Here is a 15,226-nt window from a genome sequence, read left to right as displayed (position 1 = left end):
CAACTGTGGGAAATAAGACAACAGACACAATGAACCCGTCACACCTGGCACAGAAGGAATTCAGTAAACGTCAGTTCCCTTATCAAACACTTTGTTGTGTTACAACCCATGTGGGTCTTGAGAGTCAAATTCGATCCAAGGAGGACTTGGATTTAAGAGTTTAACTCCTGACTAGAAAGCAAACCCTAAGCTCTTAATTCCTCCTGTGTCAAATCACAGTCTCCAGCCTGACACTCACCTCATACGGCAAATAAACGACCTCCTGGAGCCCATGCACATCCTCATGGAGGACTGCTGACCTTCCTTTTTCACTGTTCCAGTCTTCAGGTCAAGGATACGCCCTGAAGGAGAATGCGAAGAGCAGTCTGGAGTGTAGTCTCGGTAATGGGGGAGAGGAGGAAAGACACTGAGGGCAAAGATAAGTGAGTCGTCTATTCATGCCCTTCAATCTCCTTGTTTATAACAGAGCAGGCTAAAGGGGATGGATTTTTTTTTTTAAGCATAAAATACCTCAATTCCCACCAATAAACCTAACTCTTATGTTCAAAGGTAGCACTGGAGATAATCCTGTGCAAGGGAGGGCAAGAGTAGAAAACAGCGTGGACAAGCGAGAGGCAAGGCTACAACCTGGGTCTTTTTTTATACACAAGCACGCATGCACGCGTACATGCACGCACAGACGAGCGCACACACTGAGTGAATGTCACTGGTTTTAAAACATAATTTTATATGCCACAGAAACATTTATCTATTTGAAACCAAAATTTTTATTGCATAGAAACCAATGGGAACTTTGGGGGGAAAGCACTAGAAAAAGGAAATTCATTTAAAAAGTTCTGAAAGAGGAAAAACTAAAAACCAACATTAACATGATCACGATGGGCTTTCTTGCATTTTAATTACCAGTTTTGATCTGCTTCCACTTTAAAATTTTTTCCAGAGTTGCTTAGAAGCAGATGTGACTTTTTTCCTTTAGCAAAACTCTGACAAAAAGACTAAATATCATTAAAATGGAAGGGGGTGGGGAAACAAAACCAAAAACAAGACAGAAAAACAGATACAGAAAAAATCCCTTATACACAGACTGTAACTACTCCCCTCTAAAATAAAAATCTATTATCACAGAACCTAAGTACAAACCCAAACACGAGCGGAGAGAAAAAACAGATATTTAATTCTTTTAGAATGGAAAAAAAGTTTATTATAGGGTTGGCCTTTACTGTTTTATTCACACCAATGTTAAGATTAAAGTAAACTTTTAATGAGCATTGTCATTAATGAAACATTATCAGCATGTGAATGAAAAGAACTGATTATATTCGTTAAAGGAGAAAATTCCAGAAGCCATGCCAGAGCTAAAACACTTCTTCTGTCTCAGAAAAAAGAGAATGACTTCCTTTCATTTAACATCCACCTGTTGCATACCTGTCAAGGCGTTTTCCGAGGTGGAAAGCTGCTCACGAAGCTTGTCCACGTCGTCTGGATGCACCTGGTCATAGAGTGTGCTGCCGAACCAGTCGGACTGTGGCTGGTTCAGAACAGGGGTCACTGAGTCAGAGACGTACACCACCCGGCCTGTCTCACACGAGACAATGAACAGAAAGCCATCTGCTGCCTCCAAAATCAAGTGTTTCAGTTCCTGACCAAGGAAGAGGAAAAAAAGTTAATACTGAACTCTGAAGAAACAAGTATTATTCATGGAAAGAAGTAAGGCACTTCCGACCCTAAGCATTTTCTCCATAGGCAACTGCTGGCTCCTGCCTGATCCACAGCCACAGCTCTGTGCCCTAATGTAATCACCTTGGCTGACAGATTTTTGCAACAGGTATTTCCTCAAGGTGTCTACGTCACTATCTACCTCATCCACTTCATCTCGGGACTCAAGAAGGGGAATAAAAAGACTTAGCACTAGCAGTGACCGAGCTCTTGATTTAAACCCCCTCTGGTGCCTTTTTAGGATCTTCCTCGACAAAAATTCCCATTTTTCTCTCTTTCCCCTCAGACCTATAAACATGATCAAGCTTTCTCAATTCTACACAAATCTTCCCTCGATTTGGCCCAATTCAGCTCTCGTGCCAAGATCACATACTAAGACTGTTAGACTCACTGGCTCTATCCTTTTACCTTTCATTTCTCAACCCACTGCCATCTTCGCTCTACACCACAGCATTCACGTTTTTCCCAGGAGGTTACTAATTGCCAACTCAAGTCCCCTTTCCTGAGTCGTTATTATTTTTATCTGCAGAATCTGACAATGTCGTCCATTCTATCCTCTGAATTTCATTTTCCCCTAGCTCCTGTGACACTACACTCCAACTTCTGCTTCCTTTCTATCTAAATGCCCCTTCTCTGCTTCAGGCTCCCTTTCCTTGTTCACGTCTGAAGTGTAGGCATTTCAAAGATTCTATCTTACGTTCTCTTCTCTATTCCCACCATGCCCTCTCCCTGAGAGATGATCCCCACTCCTCGCTCCTGTGAAACGAAAGCCCAGTCCCCTCCTCTATGCCTGCCTGACCTTTTCCCTTGAGCTTTAAGCAGTTATCTGTTAAACATCTCTAAACAGGCGCTCCAGACAGCAACTCCACTTCGGCACCTCCAGACCTGCCATTACTTCCCCTTCCAAAACACCATCCTGTGCTTGTCCAGCATTCATTCCCTTTAACAGTATCGCCTTCCTCTCAGGCTACGAGCCCCAAAAAATCTAACTACACTTCAGCGAGAACTCTCCGGTTTTATCAATTCTATTTTCCAATACTATGTCACTGTCTTAGCCATCTTACGCCAAGACCAGTGAAATGGTCTCCCTGCTTTCTCTCTCTCGAATGCATCCTTAAAATGTATCCAGGTCTACTATACATTTTAGATGGCTCTCCACTGCCTGCAATTAAAAACGAAATTAGTTAACACCTACATAGTCCATCACCGGGTCCCAGCCTACCTTCCTATCATCACCCCTTCCCCCACCAAGTAGGCATGCAAAACTACTTGATTTCTTTGAGTAACCCAATCATGTTCACTAGGCTTTTGCTCAGGTTATTCCCAATATTTACACTATCCCCCTACTCTATTTCCCATATTTGCACTGCTACAGGACTTATTACTGCACCTCTCTCATAGAACTGTTTCTGTGTTTATATCACGATTTCCACCAGTGACAATCTCTTAACATTCTTTACATTTCTCACAGCACAAAGCACCTGGTTAGCCCACAACAGGTGCATAACGGGAGTGTGTTGAATCAATATCTGCATGTGTGTTGTTAGAACAATTGATAAACAATTTTGATGGACATATATATACAATCTGTGTTCTATGTGCTTTCACTGAGACTATCCTATTGGACAAATTCCTCTTTTTGCTTTCTTCCAAACTGTATTCTTTCCTTCTTTCTACTGCTTGGATGGCATTAAAGGTCAGTTTTTTTCTTCCTGATATTCCTGGATTTTCCGTATTTTTCTCCAATAACCATGTGCTATTTTTAATAATCGAGACAGCACATGGAACATGGCTTTCTTACTCTTGGGAGTCTCTGCTGACCGTCCTCACTCAGGCCGGGGCAGTCTCTGCACTTCAGCCATCCCTCCAGTGTATACCTACTAGATCTAGTCCCACGTAAGTCATTCGGGTTTTTTTAGGATACGTGCTGCCAAGTGAGCACTCATACTTTTTCAAAGGCATTTCTTCTCTGTAGTCATTTTCCTATCATTTTTCACTTATGCGTGTATCTTGCCACTCACACATTCGTATTCAGACTGAGTTTCTGAAAGGCTAGAAATGTTTTGCCCTCTCTAGTCTTTTCATAGTGCCTCAAATATAACAGCACATCTCTAGGCAACGACGACTCCTTTTATGACTAAGACTGGAAGCTGCTTCGGGAACTTCTTCCACCTCCTGCACCCCTCAAGCCCAGGAAGACGGCTGGGCACCTGGGCACAGGCATCTCTGCCCCCTGTGCTCTCCACTGTTCTTCTTTCGTCCTCCAGGCTGTGTTCATGAGTGAAGTCCTAAAACACTGATAAGCTTTTCACAAGTCTTCTCTATTTCTCACTGTCCCGAGCTAATAAATGTTATAATCAGGAATCGAAACTCACTTTCCTATGGTCTGAATGTTTCCCTTCAGAGCCCATTTCTTGTCCTTTGAACAATCTACAGCCTCGGCTCTACTCCGACACCCACTTTTCAGGATTACGGTCACCTACTCTAAAAAGATGGAAACTGTCAACAGATTCTAGATTCTCAGAGCTGTACATCCCAGAGACCTGATCGGTGAGGAAAGATGGCTTGTAGGTGCCATCAGTGGATGTGTTGCCAGTGCCTCGCAAGGACTTCATGTGAGAAACCGCCATGCGTAAGATGGTTAGCTTGTCTGGTTTTCGAGCCAGGGCACTACAGGTGGGCACCATGTCTGACAGTTCTGTGATGTAGGCTGTCATCTTGTTCCGTCGCCGCCGTTCAATTTCACTATGATTTTCCCTGCACAGAGAAAGGAGAAGTCCCATCCAGGTGGTCACATCTGGCCATTTGGGAGCAGGGAGAGTGCTACAGACACCAAGTGAACGGCTGAAGGAATGTGGTGTTTAGATTTAGGAGTGCTTAAGTCTCAGAAGTTAGAGTAAGGTTTGCCAGCCTCCTCATGCAGAGCAAGCGTGGAACAGAAACTAACGAGGCAGACAGAGAACAAGCAGATATCAACAATTCTATCGCCTGGAAATTTTACCTTCTATGTAAATTACCACTCCCTCAGAACGAAATGTTTTAAGAAATGACAGTCTTAAAAAGACATTGATTTTACTCACTAAGTTCCTGAGACATATAATCGCAGCTTGGTTGCCTCCACGTTTACTAATTCAATTTTTCAAAGGCTAAAAACATAAAATGACCAATTTTTTCAAACACAAGTATGTTGCTCAACAGCTAAGAGAAGACTTGATAGTAAAAATACCCTTGGTCTACAGAATGTTGTTGGTTCTAAGAGTCTGATCCTCAACACTGGAAGACAGAATTTTAAAAATTTGAAATTTTCTTTGTCTCACTAATGCACGAAGTTGTACCTTCTCTATCTCAGTGTAGTTAATGCCAGTGCACTGGGCTCAAGCGACTCTGAGATGCCATCTACTAGAGGTCCCTTACAGACTCCCCAGTTTGGGACAAAGTGAACTGAAGAGTAGGGGTGGAGTGGGGAGGACGAAAAGGCCTGAACACAGGCATTTGTACCTTGTCAGGGAAGTACACCACACCTTCAACACTGATGTCCTCAAAATCAAGATGGAATGACGTCATTGTTAAAAATAACCCAGTTTCCAAGCTGGACTTCTGAAAAGCCAACGGTCCCGCAGCGCCTGCCACGAGGAGAGCCAGCGCCAGGCTGCACCCCTGCTTTCGCTCGGGCAGCTTTGCCGTCTCTTTTATTTACTTCTGTTACGCTTAAGGATTCTCTTTGAACAAAAGTTCTTTGTCAAAACAAAAAGAAAAAAGAAAACTACTGATGTAACATAAACCCCTTCCTGAGAAGAGCACACTAAAGTCAGGCGGTTGCATCAGGGACTCTCCCAGGGCTGCCTGTGCCCAACGGACGCGACGCTCCTCCCACCACACGTGCTGCTCAGTTTTCTGAAGCGTGAGGCACTTAGTAGGAGGCATGAGTTGAAATGGTGGCAAAATGAGCTTGTGACCCAGCTGAAAGAGGCAACAGCAGATAAGAGGGGAGAAAGTAGTAAAAAATAAATGTTGGGATCAATGCGCTGTCTCATACTGAGTCGTCCTAAATCAGAGACCAGAAAATAAAAAGGTGGGCACAACATTTCTTCCTTATCAACAAGAGTCTCCTTTCCGAATGGAGAAAAAGTCTCACCATAGAGGCCCATATTCAGTTATTTCGTCTGAGAAACATAAAATTCTACTCTCAAACTTAAAGCACCTATTTTCCTAGTATCTGACAGATTTCTGACACAGAAGTCGAGAAGGCTGATCTTCCAAACAGCCACATCAAGGCTGCTGAAACTTTTCTGTGAGCCTACAGAAGATTCAATCCCCTAAGCGACACAAGGACTGCTGTGACATAGTAACTGAGGCTGTGAGTCTACACAGAGAAGAAGGGTGAGCCTTCCAGAGCCGTGTGGGGCAAATGCTGAACTCACTGCAAACACAAGTATAATTGATTAGTTTTCTGATATAAGAATAGTTTCCTGCTACAACGCGAACTGGCACAGCTGCATTGTTTCAAAAGCTTTTTTATTCTGTGAAACTTAGTGCTGAGATAAAGAGGAAAAGAGAAAACTATAAAACTAACAGCAATTTCTTAAATTCCTAAGTAAAGTTCCCTCAACTCACCACCCACTGGCTGACAGGGGAAGCCAAAATTCCTGTTACACACAAACTTCTAAAAAATCTTGTACCCTCTTGCCACAGATAAGGAAGAACATGAAGAGAAAAGGGAAGAAAAGAGCAGAGTAAGAAAAAGGACAGAAAAAGCAGCGTCATCTGCTTCATCATGCTAAAAGATACTGTTCTCCTACCTGGCAAGTCTCTCTTTATCCGCAGAGCTCTGCTCATCATCCGACCTAAAAACAGAATTAATGAACTAAGCTAAAATTTAAATGAAAAGGAAGGAAGGAGGGAAGGAAGGAAGGAAGGAAGGAAGGAAGGAAGGAAGGAAGGAAGGAAAGATAGATGGACAGGGGAAGGAGGAGGGGAAAAGGAAAGGAAAGGGAAAGGGAAAGGGAAGGGAAGGGAAGGAAAAAGGAAATTGAACAAAACAGATGAAGAGAATAGAAGAAAAATGAAAATTTGGACAGGAACCTTGCCTGTAACTACAAAGCCATCTGTTAGGATAAAGAAAAGTAACTTACAGGACAAAGGTGAACACAAAAGCAAGGCCACTATTCATTATAAATTAACATAATCTGAACACAGAAAGCGTTTTGCCAATCAATCTCGATATACAGCTTGAACAAGGACCGAACAAAGGAATCTCGGTCTCACACACTGCTCCCAGTCTGGAAAGGAAATGATACCCACATAATCAAAGAGGGAATCACGGTAAGAATGTCAAACAAGTGATCACAACTCAATCTTTCTATAACGCACAGGTACGCACGCATGTACTCACAGACAAAACAGCAAGCCGGGTTTTACTGGAGAGATTATATAAGGAGAACCAAGAACTAGGTTTCTGGCATTTTCCCTATCACTGAATTGATCCTAAAGTATTTCTATTTTAGTCATTTCTCATACCTCTGCAATAAAGCCACACGTAGCGAGGTCCCCAGTAACGACCCCACTCCTCTGGAGGGGGCCACCAAGGATTACCGCTAAGTTCCTCTAGGAAACTGAGATGCTGGAAGGACTGGTGGCACCTGAAGAAACACCGAGGTGTGGTGCATCGGCGACCAATCCATTTTAAATACATATATCTAAAGGTTAAGAAGCTTCAAAGAAAATATCTAAGTGTGACATAACGGGCTGACAGACTAGCTATTAAAAATGACAATAATTATCAACATAGGGCAGTTTCTAGGAAACGGTCATCGGAAAAAAAAAATAATATAGTCACAATAAGAACCATGTGAAAATTCATGTATATTAACAAGAAAACAGAGAACTGATAATAGGTAGTTAAAAGTTTCATGTTCATTTGGGTTATTACAGTTCCTTAACAAAGTACAAATCATTTTTCTTTAGTTGAGAAAATTTACACATTTTTAGCTGAATTCCCAAGGAGAATATGTGAACTAGCTTAACAAATCGTATCTTAAAGGAAGGAGTCCTGTTGTTTGAAAGTTATATATCCAAAATTCCTATTACTACTGCCTCCTACTACAGATCTTTTATCCACTACAAAATCCTTTATCCACTCTACTCTTTCTGAATGAAACATGTGAATGTATAAATATTCACATTAAGAAAAACAAATGAAGATTAAAATAGTATGGGTCATATTTTCATAGCTTTTTGGAATTTCAGTTAAGAGACAGTGAACCTACACCACCGCTGCTATTTGATGGCTTGACTTTCTAAAACTACTCCCCAAGCATCTATGCTTCACCTCTCATCTTAGAGATAGCTCACACCCTGATGTCTCACATACTTCAGTAAACAAATCCTTCAAAAACCTCTTAACTTCATTCCTTTGCTATTGCTACCGCCACCACTCCAGCCCAGGCCCTCATGATTTTACAGCTGTCTTATTATTTCAACAGCCTCCTATCGACCCCCTGACTTTACTGCTTCTCCTTTATCAATCCTACAAACTGCTACTGTAGAAATATCTCATACGCGTTTTACATAGTATCCTCTCATTCAAAGCCTATGAGGGCATATTACTGCTTCACAGTAGTTTTAAACTACTCTGACTGATATTTCTTAGCCCTCCACATCCGTGGTTCTCCAGCATGGTCCCTAGACCGGCAGCATCAGCAATGGATAAACACTAAGTGCTCAGTTAAGCACTGGAATTTGGATTATTCATTTTTCTGAGGCAGCTGCAAGCTCAACCTTTAAGAAAACAATTTACTATTTGATAATATCCAGAACAAACTTTCTAAAAATAAAATCAATATCTGAGAAAAGGATTCACTGGTTAATAAAAAGTAAAGTATTTTTCATCTTGATGTAATTCAAACAAATTTATTTCAACCAAACCTTGTCTCCACAAAAATTGTTTCTCTGTTGTCATTTTTTAAATAAAACCATTATTTGTACAGACTTTGTAGACCCATTTAATAATAAATGTAACCAAGAAATCCGTATTGCTTGTGCTCCTGTGGACACCCAGAAGGCACACTGTATGGCTATGATATATAAAAAACAGTGTAAAATAAACCATTAGTTTGAAGCCATGTCACCTGAACATACACGGTAATTATAATACTAAGTTCTCTAGCTTTCAGGAAAGAGACTGGACAGAGAAATTAACTTTCAATAAAATAAAATTAACTTATCAAGGGATCAATCACTTCTTAAGTTATATAAATGTCTTACCACTATGCTCTTCACCTGAAACTAATGTAATATTGAATGTCAACTGTAACTTAAAATTATAAATAAGTAAATAAGTAAGTATATAAATAAATAAATAAGAAATAAAATTAAAACTCAGTATGTTTGAACTGCCTGACCCTGTAACATGGACCAAGAGCCTCTAAGACATTACCTGGCAAACCGCTCCTTATCGTTACACATCTGATCGTCATCACACCTGAATGAGGAAAAAATGATTAGTTCAAAGCATTACACTTGTTATATCTATTTCACTCTGAAATAAAAACTAGAAAGGGATAAAACAGCCAACAGAAAAAAAGGCAATGGAAAAGCACCACAAACCCATAGAGATAATAACAGTATCCTATAGAACTTAAAAAACCCATTACTACAATTTCTCAAGTTTCTGATGTCTCCTCTACCCTTACTTTTCAGACACTTCAAAAAAAAAAAAAAAAGCTGCCCTCCTGAGGGCACAGCTGACTGCCCTGTTGGCATCATTCTAAGGTTAGGGATAGTTTTAGTTTTTTTTTAAATTATGGCAAAAAACTCTTAAAATTTACCATCTTTACCATTTTTAAATGTACAATTCAGTAGTACTAACATATTCTCACCATTATACAAAAGATCTCTACAACTTTTTTAATTTTGCAAAACTGAAACTCTGCCCACTGAACCACCATCTTCCCATTCCAACCCCTGCCCCAGCCCCAGGTCCTGGCAACCATGATTATACTTTGTTTTTCTGATTTTGACTATTTTAGATGCCTCATGTAAATAGAATCATACAGTATAGCTGATCCTTAAACAAAGCATGTTTGAACTGCACAGGCCCCTGTGTTATTTCAGGGTCGAGGGTCAGCTGTGTTTCCATCCATGGCCAGGAAGCCATGTAAGCAGGGGGCGGTGGGGCGGGGGGCGGACTTAAATTATATTCGGATTTTCAACTGCACAGGCTATAAAATATTCAACTAATTTGACCCTAATCTCTGAGTTGTTCGAGGGTCAACTATACTTGCCCTTTTGTGACTGGCTTATTTCACTTAGTATAATGTTCTCAAAGTTCATTCACGTTGTAGCAAGTGACAGGATTTCCTTTCTTTCAGTGGATGGACACACGTTACCTAGTCATCTGTCAATGGACATATGATATGGGTGGCTTCTGGCTACTGTGGAAAACAGGGCAATGAACATGAGTGCGCACATATCTCTTCAACATTAATTCTTTTGGATAAATAACCAAAAGTGGGACTGCTGAATCATATGGTAATTTTTTTTTGAAGAACCTCCATGCTATTTTCTGTATGGAGGTTACATTATTTTTTTTTTAATGGTGGCCACCCTAATGGGAATGAGGTGATATCTTACTGTATTTTCAATTTGCATTTCTCTAATGATTAGTGATGTTGAATATCTTTGCATATGTTTGTTCGCCATCTGTATATCGTCTTTGGAGTAATGTCTATTCAAATCCTTGGCCCATTCTTAATTGTTTTGTTGTTGTTGCTATTGAGTTGCAGTTCTTCAAATGTTTTAGATATTAACCCATTATCACCTATATAATTTGCAAATATTTTCTCCCATTCTACAAGTAACTTTTCACTGTTTCCTTTGATGTGAAGTTTTTAAGAGATAGTTTTAAATTATAATTTAAACAATGCATTTTAAATCTTTGATCAATGAAACACAATCCATTCATTCCAACAACTTGTACCTAATAAGCTGACAAATCTCGTTTGCTACTTCAGAAACACAAAGATGTGTTGGGGGAAGAAAACCTAACTCTAAAAACACTATTCTCTGGATGATTTAAATTCTCCTCTTCTCTAAGCCACAGAATAAGCAAAGTTCTATCAACTTTTGACAGGAAGTGCTTCTGGGAGATAGGTTAGTTAGCCTGACAAAATTTGCAGTTAAACCAGATATTAAATTAGAGGCAGATTTACACTGCTGCTTCACAGGCTATAAATCCTGGACTAACCTGAATCCTAAAATTTTCTTTTGAGTTTCTTTCTCTGGAGCTATTAAAAGAATGCTTACAATTTTTATAGGGTATAATACAAAAACTTAGTTTTAGGATGAAGCACTCTCCTGAGGCCCAAGGATGAAAATATTACAAATCAGAAAAATAAAGATCGTGAACTAATTTTAATATCAAAACCTAGAGAAAGTTTTTCAAAATCTTACCTCAAAAATTTACTATTCCCTTCTCCATCATCATCAAAATCCAACCTGAGGAAAACCAACAATAAATATCATAAGCTTACTGATAATACATAACATTAAGAAACTAAAAGTTCTTAACCCATGAGCTACTTGAACACCCACCCAAAAGAAAGAAAGAAAAGAGGAAGCAGACAGAAGTCAAGCAAAGCTATGTTTCCGCTTCCTAACTGTACCAAACTGGACAAAGAAATCGGGCAATCAGAGTACCAACTGTTACATTTTCCTAAGCCAGCGCTCACGCCTTTGCCAAAGTTTTACATCACAGTACAGCCTCTACAAAAGGAGCAGGAATTCACTCAAAAAGGATGAGAAAAAATGAATATGAATAATTTGGGCCCATTTTTTATTTCTATAGTCTAAGCTATGTTATCAGCTTTCTGAAACATCTTTCAAAATGGTGATGTTATACAGGGAGCGATTTAAGACCTCAGAAGGTTGTTAATCCTTTTTTGCTTCATTCATCTAATAAACATGTAATACTACTATGTTCAAGACACTTCGCTAGATGAGGTAAAAACAAGAGACTTGCCTTCAGGCGACCTCTTGCCTTAACAAATACAAATATACGACAAGTGGAAATGGGAAAGTGCCATGTGAGCAGCACAATCAACGTGCTATAGATGTTCAGTGAAAGCCGAGGTGACTTTCATTTCAGGGAATTCAGGAAGATTATAGGTAACGATGTCCTATTAATCTCTGTACTCTATTAAACTAAATAAAACATTACTCACGTTGCCACCTTAACCTAGTGATCTCTTGGCGTCTATACTAGCATGACAACCTGGTATCATGGGCCTCTAGATGGGTTATATATGTACGCAGCATCAACCCTGAAAGTGTTCATTCTTCTTCCTCCCTGTAGCCCCTGATCACCTGTCAAATTCTACTTAGTTACCCAATGACTCCATTTCTGAGACTCTACCCTAACAATTCAAAAAATTTATGTACAAAGATGTTTACTGAACATTACATGTAACAGCAAAACAACTTAAATGTCCCAAAATAGGAATTAAGTACATCCCTTTATGTAACTATTAAAAATTATGTATATCTAGAATATGTAACAATATTTTCTAAAAGGTTATTATATATGATTAGGCAAAAAGACAAGGCTATTTAAAACTATAGATAATTTTAAAAACTCTACATATAAAGAAGTAAATACACAAAAAAACTGATGAGATGCCTTTGGGTGGCAGGATTATTGCTATTTTATTTTTCTTTTTAACTTTCTGTATTTTCCAATCTTTTTAAAAGAATGTGTACTGCTTCTTTTAATACATTTTCCTGATTATCAATATATATTCACTTCAGGAAATCTGGAAATAATTAAAAACAAACAAAAAAATGTCTCCCATAAACCCATCACCCAGAAATTTGATGAGTATCCTTTCAGTTTTTTTGCTATACATACATTACACATACTTCTTCTGATAGAGTGGTAGATTACATACCCTGCAACCTCTTCTTTCAATACATGTAAACATTTTTTCTGTACTGATACATATTTGTCACTTCTAATGGCTTCCGGTATTCCATTTTTAAATATACTGTAACTATACTATAAGCTCCTAATTCTGATATTTATATTGCTTCTGTTTGCTATTATATATAACCACAACACTGGGTTTAAGAGAGTGGATGGACTCTAAACCTAACTTCCCAAGGTTCATATCACAGCTCTTCCACTTACCAGGTTCAGAACCTTGAACAAGCTATTCACCCTATGCCTCGGGAAACGAGTGAAAATGTGTAAAGCCCTTGGAGCCATAACAAGTCTTAATATGTTACTCATGCTCCCCTCTGAACCTGAGATCACTCTTGCATTACTACTGGTGGCATAAAACTTAAAGACTAGCTATCTCATGTCAAGCTACATAATTCTTAAAAAGAAAAGAAAAAGGAAAATTGAATACAAAAAAAAAAAAAAACCCAAAAACCTGGTAAAATACTACCTATACTTCCAGGTCTTTCTAAACCAACCTCCTTTCCGAAGCCTTTCCCAATCTTTACCAACCGTGATATTTCCATACCATGAAACACAGCACTGTATTTGTTCCTTTCTTAGAAAACTTGGCACATTCTATCTTGTATTCTATTTATGTAATGATGACCCCTGTCAGAACACAAGCAACTTAAAGACATGGATTATGTCTTATTTTTCTTGGTTCCTATTAGCAGTCAGCACAATACCTTACACTGATCAGGCATTTCATAAATACTTCTGGAACTGAATGGACTCTGCACCCCAAATCAAGTAACATATCAATAACTTAGAGGAGAAACAGTCTAGAGTTCAGTATTTTCTAAATTCAGAAAAGTAAAAAGCCTGCCAAAAAGATTTTGAAAATGCAGAAGCAAAGCTTAATGAAAGCAGCAAAGTTTTCTCAGCAACAATGAACCCTCTGGGCTTAGCTTAGCCACTGTCCTTTACTTGGCAGAGATTTTTGGTTTAAAAAAAAAAAAACTATTTATAAGAAACTTAGATAAAAACATCAATGCTAAATAAAGAAAAAAATCCAGGGACTAAAGACAGTTATCTGAGGGCAGCGCAGTAATTAGCCAGCTGAAATGAGAGGAACAGCCACAGGGTTCAGCATCCAAATGAAGCCGCTGGCGCTCAGGAGAGACAGGCGCAGCGCCACACGCCTGCGCTCACCCCGGCCGCCGCTTCACAGGTCTCTGGACAATGGCTCCTCCGCCCTGAATCCCAGGCCCAGGGTTTCCAGATGCAATGGCTGGACCCAGTGACGGTACATCTGATGTCATTTCTGTCAGAGAAAAATGGAAATACATATTTTAAAAAGACGGTCCTTGCTTATCGTCAAGTTGTCTAGAAGAAAGTCTCAGCTATGGATAAAAAATCTAAGTACTTTGCTAGAAAACACAAGTGCTCGTATCCAGACTGTTCTTCTTGAGCTCTTACACTGGTAAAAGGTTTCCCTATACTTCAGTTCTTTTCCTTTCATAGGAGTTCGGAAAAAGGAGTACAGTATTTTGCAAAATTCACTTTTATAAGCTTAAAATAGTGACATAATAGTGATCTAAAATACACACACCCACAAATCGGTATATACATCTCACTCAAGCAACAGATATATATGTAACTGAGCTCCCTTCTTTATTAATAAAATACAAAAAATAAAAATAAAAACCACCAAAATTCCAATACTCAAAAAAAAGTATACAGAGTAAAGCTGTAAGTCCCTCATTATGCCTCCCCTCCTGCCTGCTTCCTCGACCCCTCCCCTCTCCTTCCTATTCTTTCTCATCCCCCGGAAGTAACCAACTGCTAAAAGTTGAGCTCATCTTGTTTTCTTATGTTTCCCCTCGGATTATATATGCCTCTCTTAAAAAAAAAAAAAAAAAAGGCACCTTTTTAAATAAAAATGGAATCTTGATCTGCAATTTGCTTTTGTCATTTAAATATATACCATGGATATCTATACATACACACAATCACAGACATATATACCCCATTCCTTTTCATGACTTCAATTGTATACATACATGTCATTCAACCATTTCCCAACTGATCAACATTTAGGTTGTTTCTATTTACTACTTTACTATTATGAGTTTTTTACTTTATTTAAACTATTATAAATAATGCTCCAAGAACATTTATGTGTACGCCTTTAAATTTTCTTTTGCTATTTAGGATAGATTCCTAGAGATGAAATTCACTGTGTCCAAGTACATAAGCATTTAAAATTTTGATGAACATTGCTAAATTACATTCCAAAGAGGCTGTTCCAATTTATGCTCCCACTAACAGGATATGCAAATACCTAATATTAAACTTTTTAATTTTGCCAGATCTGGCAGGTAAAAATGGTACACTATTTGTTTTAATTTGCACTGTTTCTTTTTATATTTACATTATACTCTCATCTAGAATCAATGAATTGACTCTTCATATTTTTTATCTTGAATATGGACTTTTCCTAATGAATCTGTAAGACCCATCAGAAAATAATAAAAGATATTAAGTCCTTTGTCTATTATGTATTACAAATAT

General features: G+C 38.8%; 1 protein-coding gene across 6 annotated transcripts in view; it reads right to left on the bottom strand.

The window, feature by feature from the left end:
* ARNT (aryl hydrocarbon receptor nuclear translocator) overlaps positions 1-15,226 on the bottom strand; it is a 49,346-nt gene that overhangs the window by 20,130 nt on the left and 13,990 nt on the right. For 4 of the 6 annotated variants that reach the window (XM_016122711.2, XM_016122708.2, XM_036234932.1 and 1 more), the window contains 7 exons: positions 13,865-13,976; positions 11,167-11,211; positions 9,152-9,196; positions 6,516-6,560; positions 4,260-4,473; positions 1,426-1,639; positions 239-341 (listed from right to left, as the gene is read on the bottom strand). In XM_016122711.2, the coding sequence (XP_015978197.2) occupies positions 239-341; positions 1,426-1,639; positions 4,260-4,473; positions 6,516-6,560; positions 9,152-9,196; positions 11,167-11,211; positions 13,865-13,974 (776 nt within the window). In that variant the 5' untranslated portion in view covers positions 13,975-13,976. The remainder of the gene's footprint in view (positions 1-238; positions 342-1,425; positions 1,640-4,259; positions 4,474-6,515; positions 6,561-9,151; positions 9,197-11,166; positions 11,212-13,864; positions 13,977-15,226) is intronic. The other 2 variants (XM_016122713.2, XM_016122714.2) reach the window with 1 other exon arrangement.

The sequence above is a fragment of the Rousettus aegyptiacus genome, unplaced genomic scaffold, assembly GCF_014176215.1.
Source record: "Rousettus aegyptiacus isolate mRouAeg1 unplaced genomic scaffold, mRouAeg1.p scaffold_m13_p_17, whole genome shotgun sequence".
NCBI classification, from domain to species: domain Eukaryota; kingdom Metazoa; phylum Chordata; class Mammalia; order Chiroptera; family Pteropodidae; genus Rousettus; species Rousettus aegyptiacus.
The sequence above is the reverse complement of the archived record's forward strand: the minus strand, read 5'-3'. Positions and strand labels throughout refer to the sequence as shown.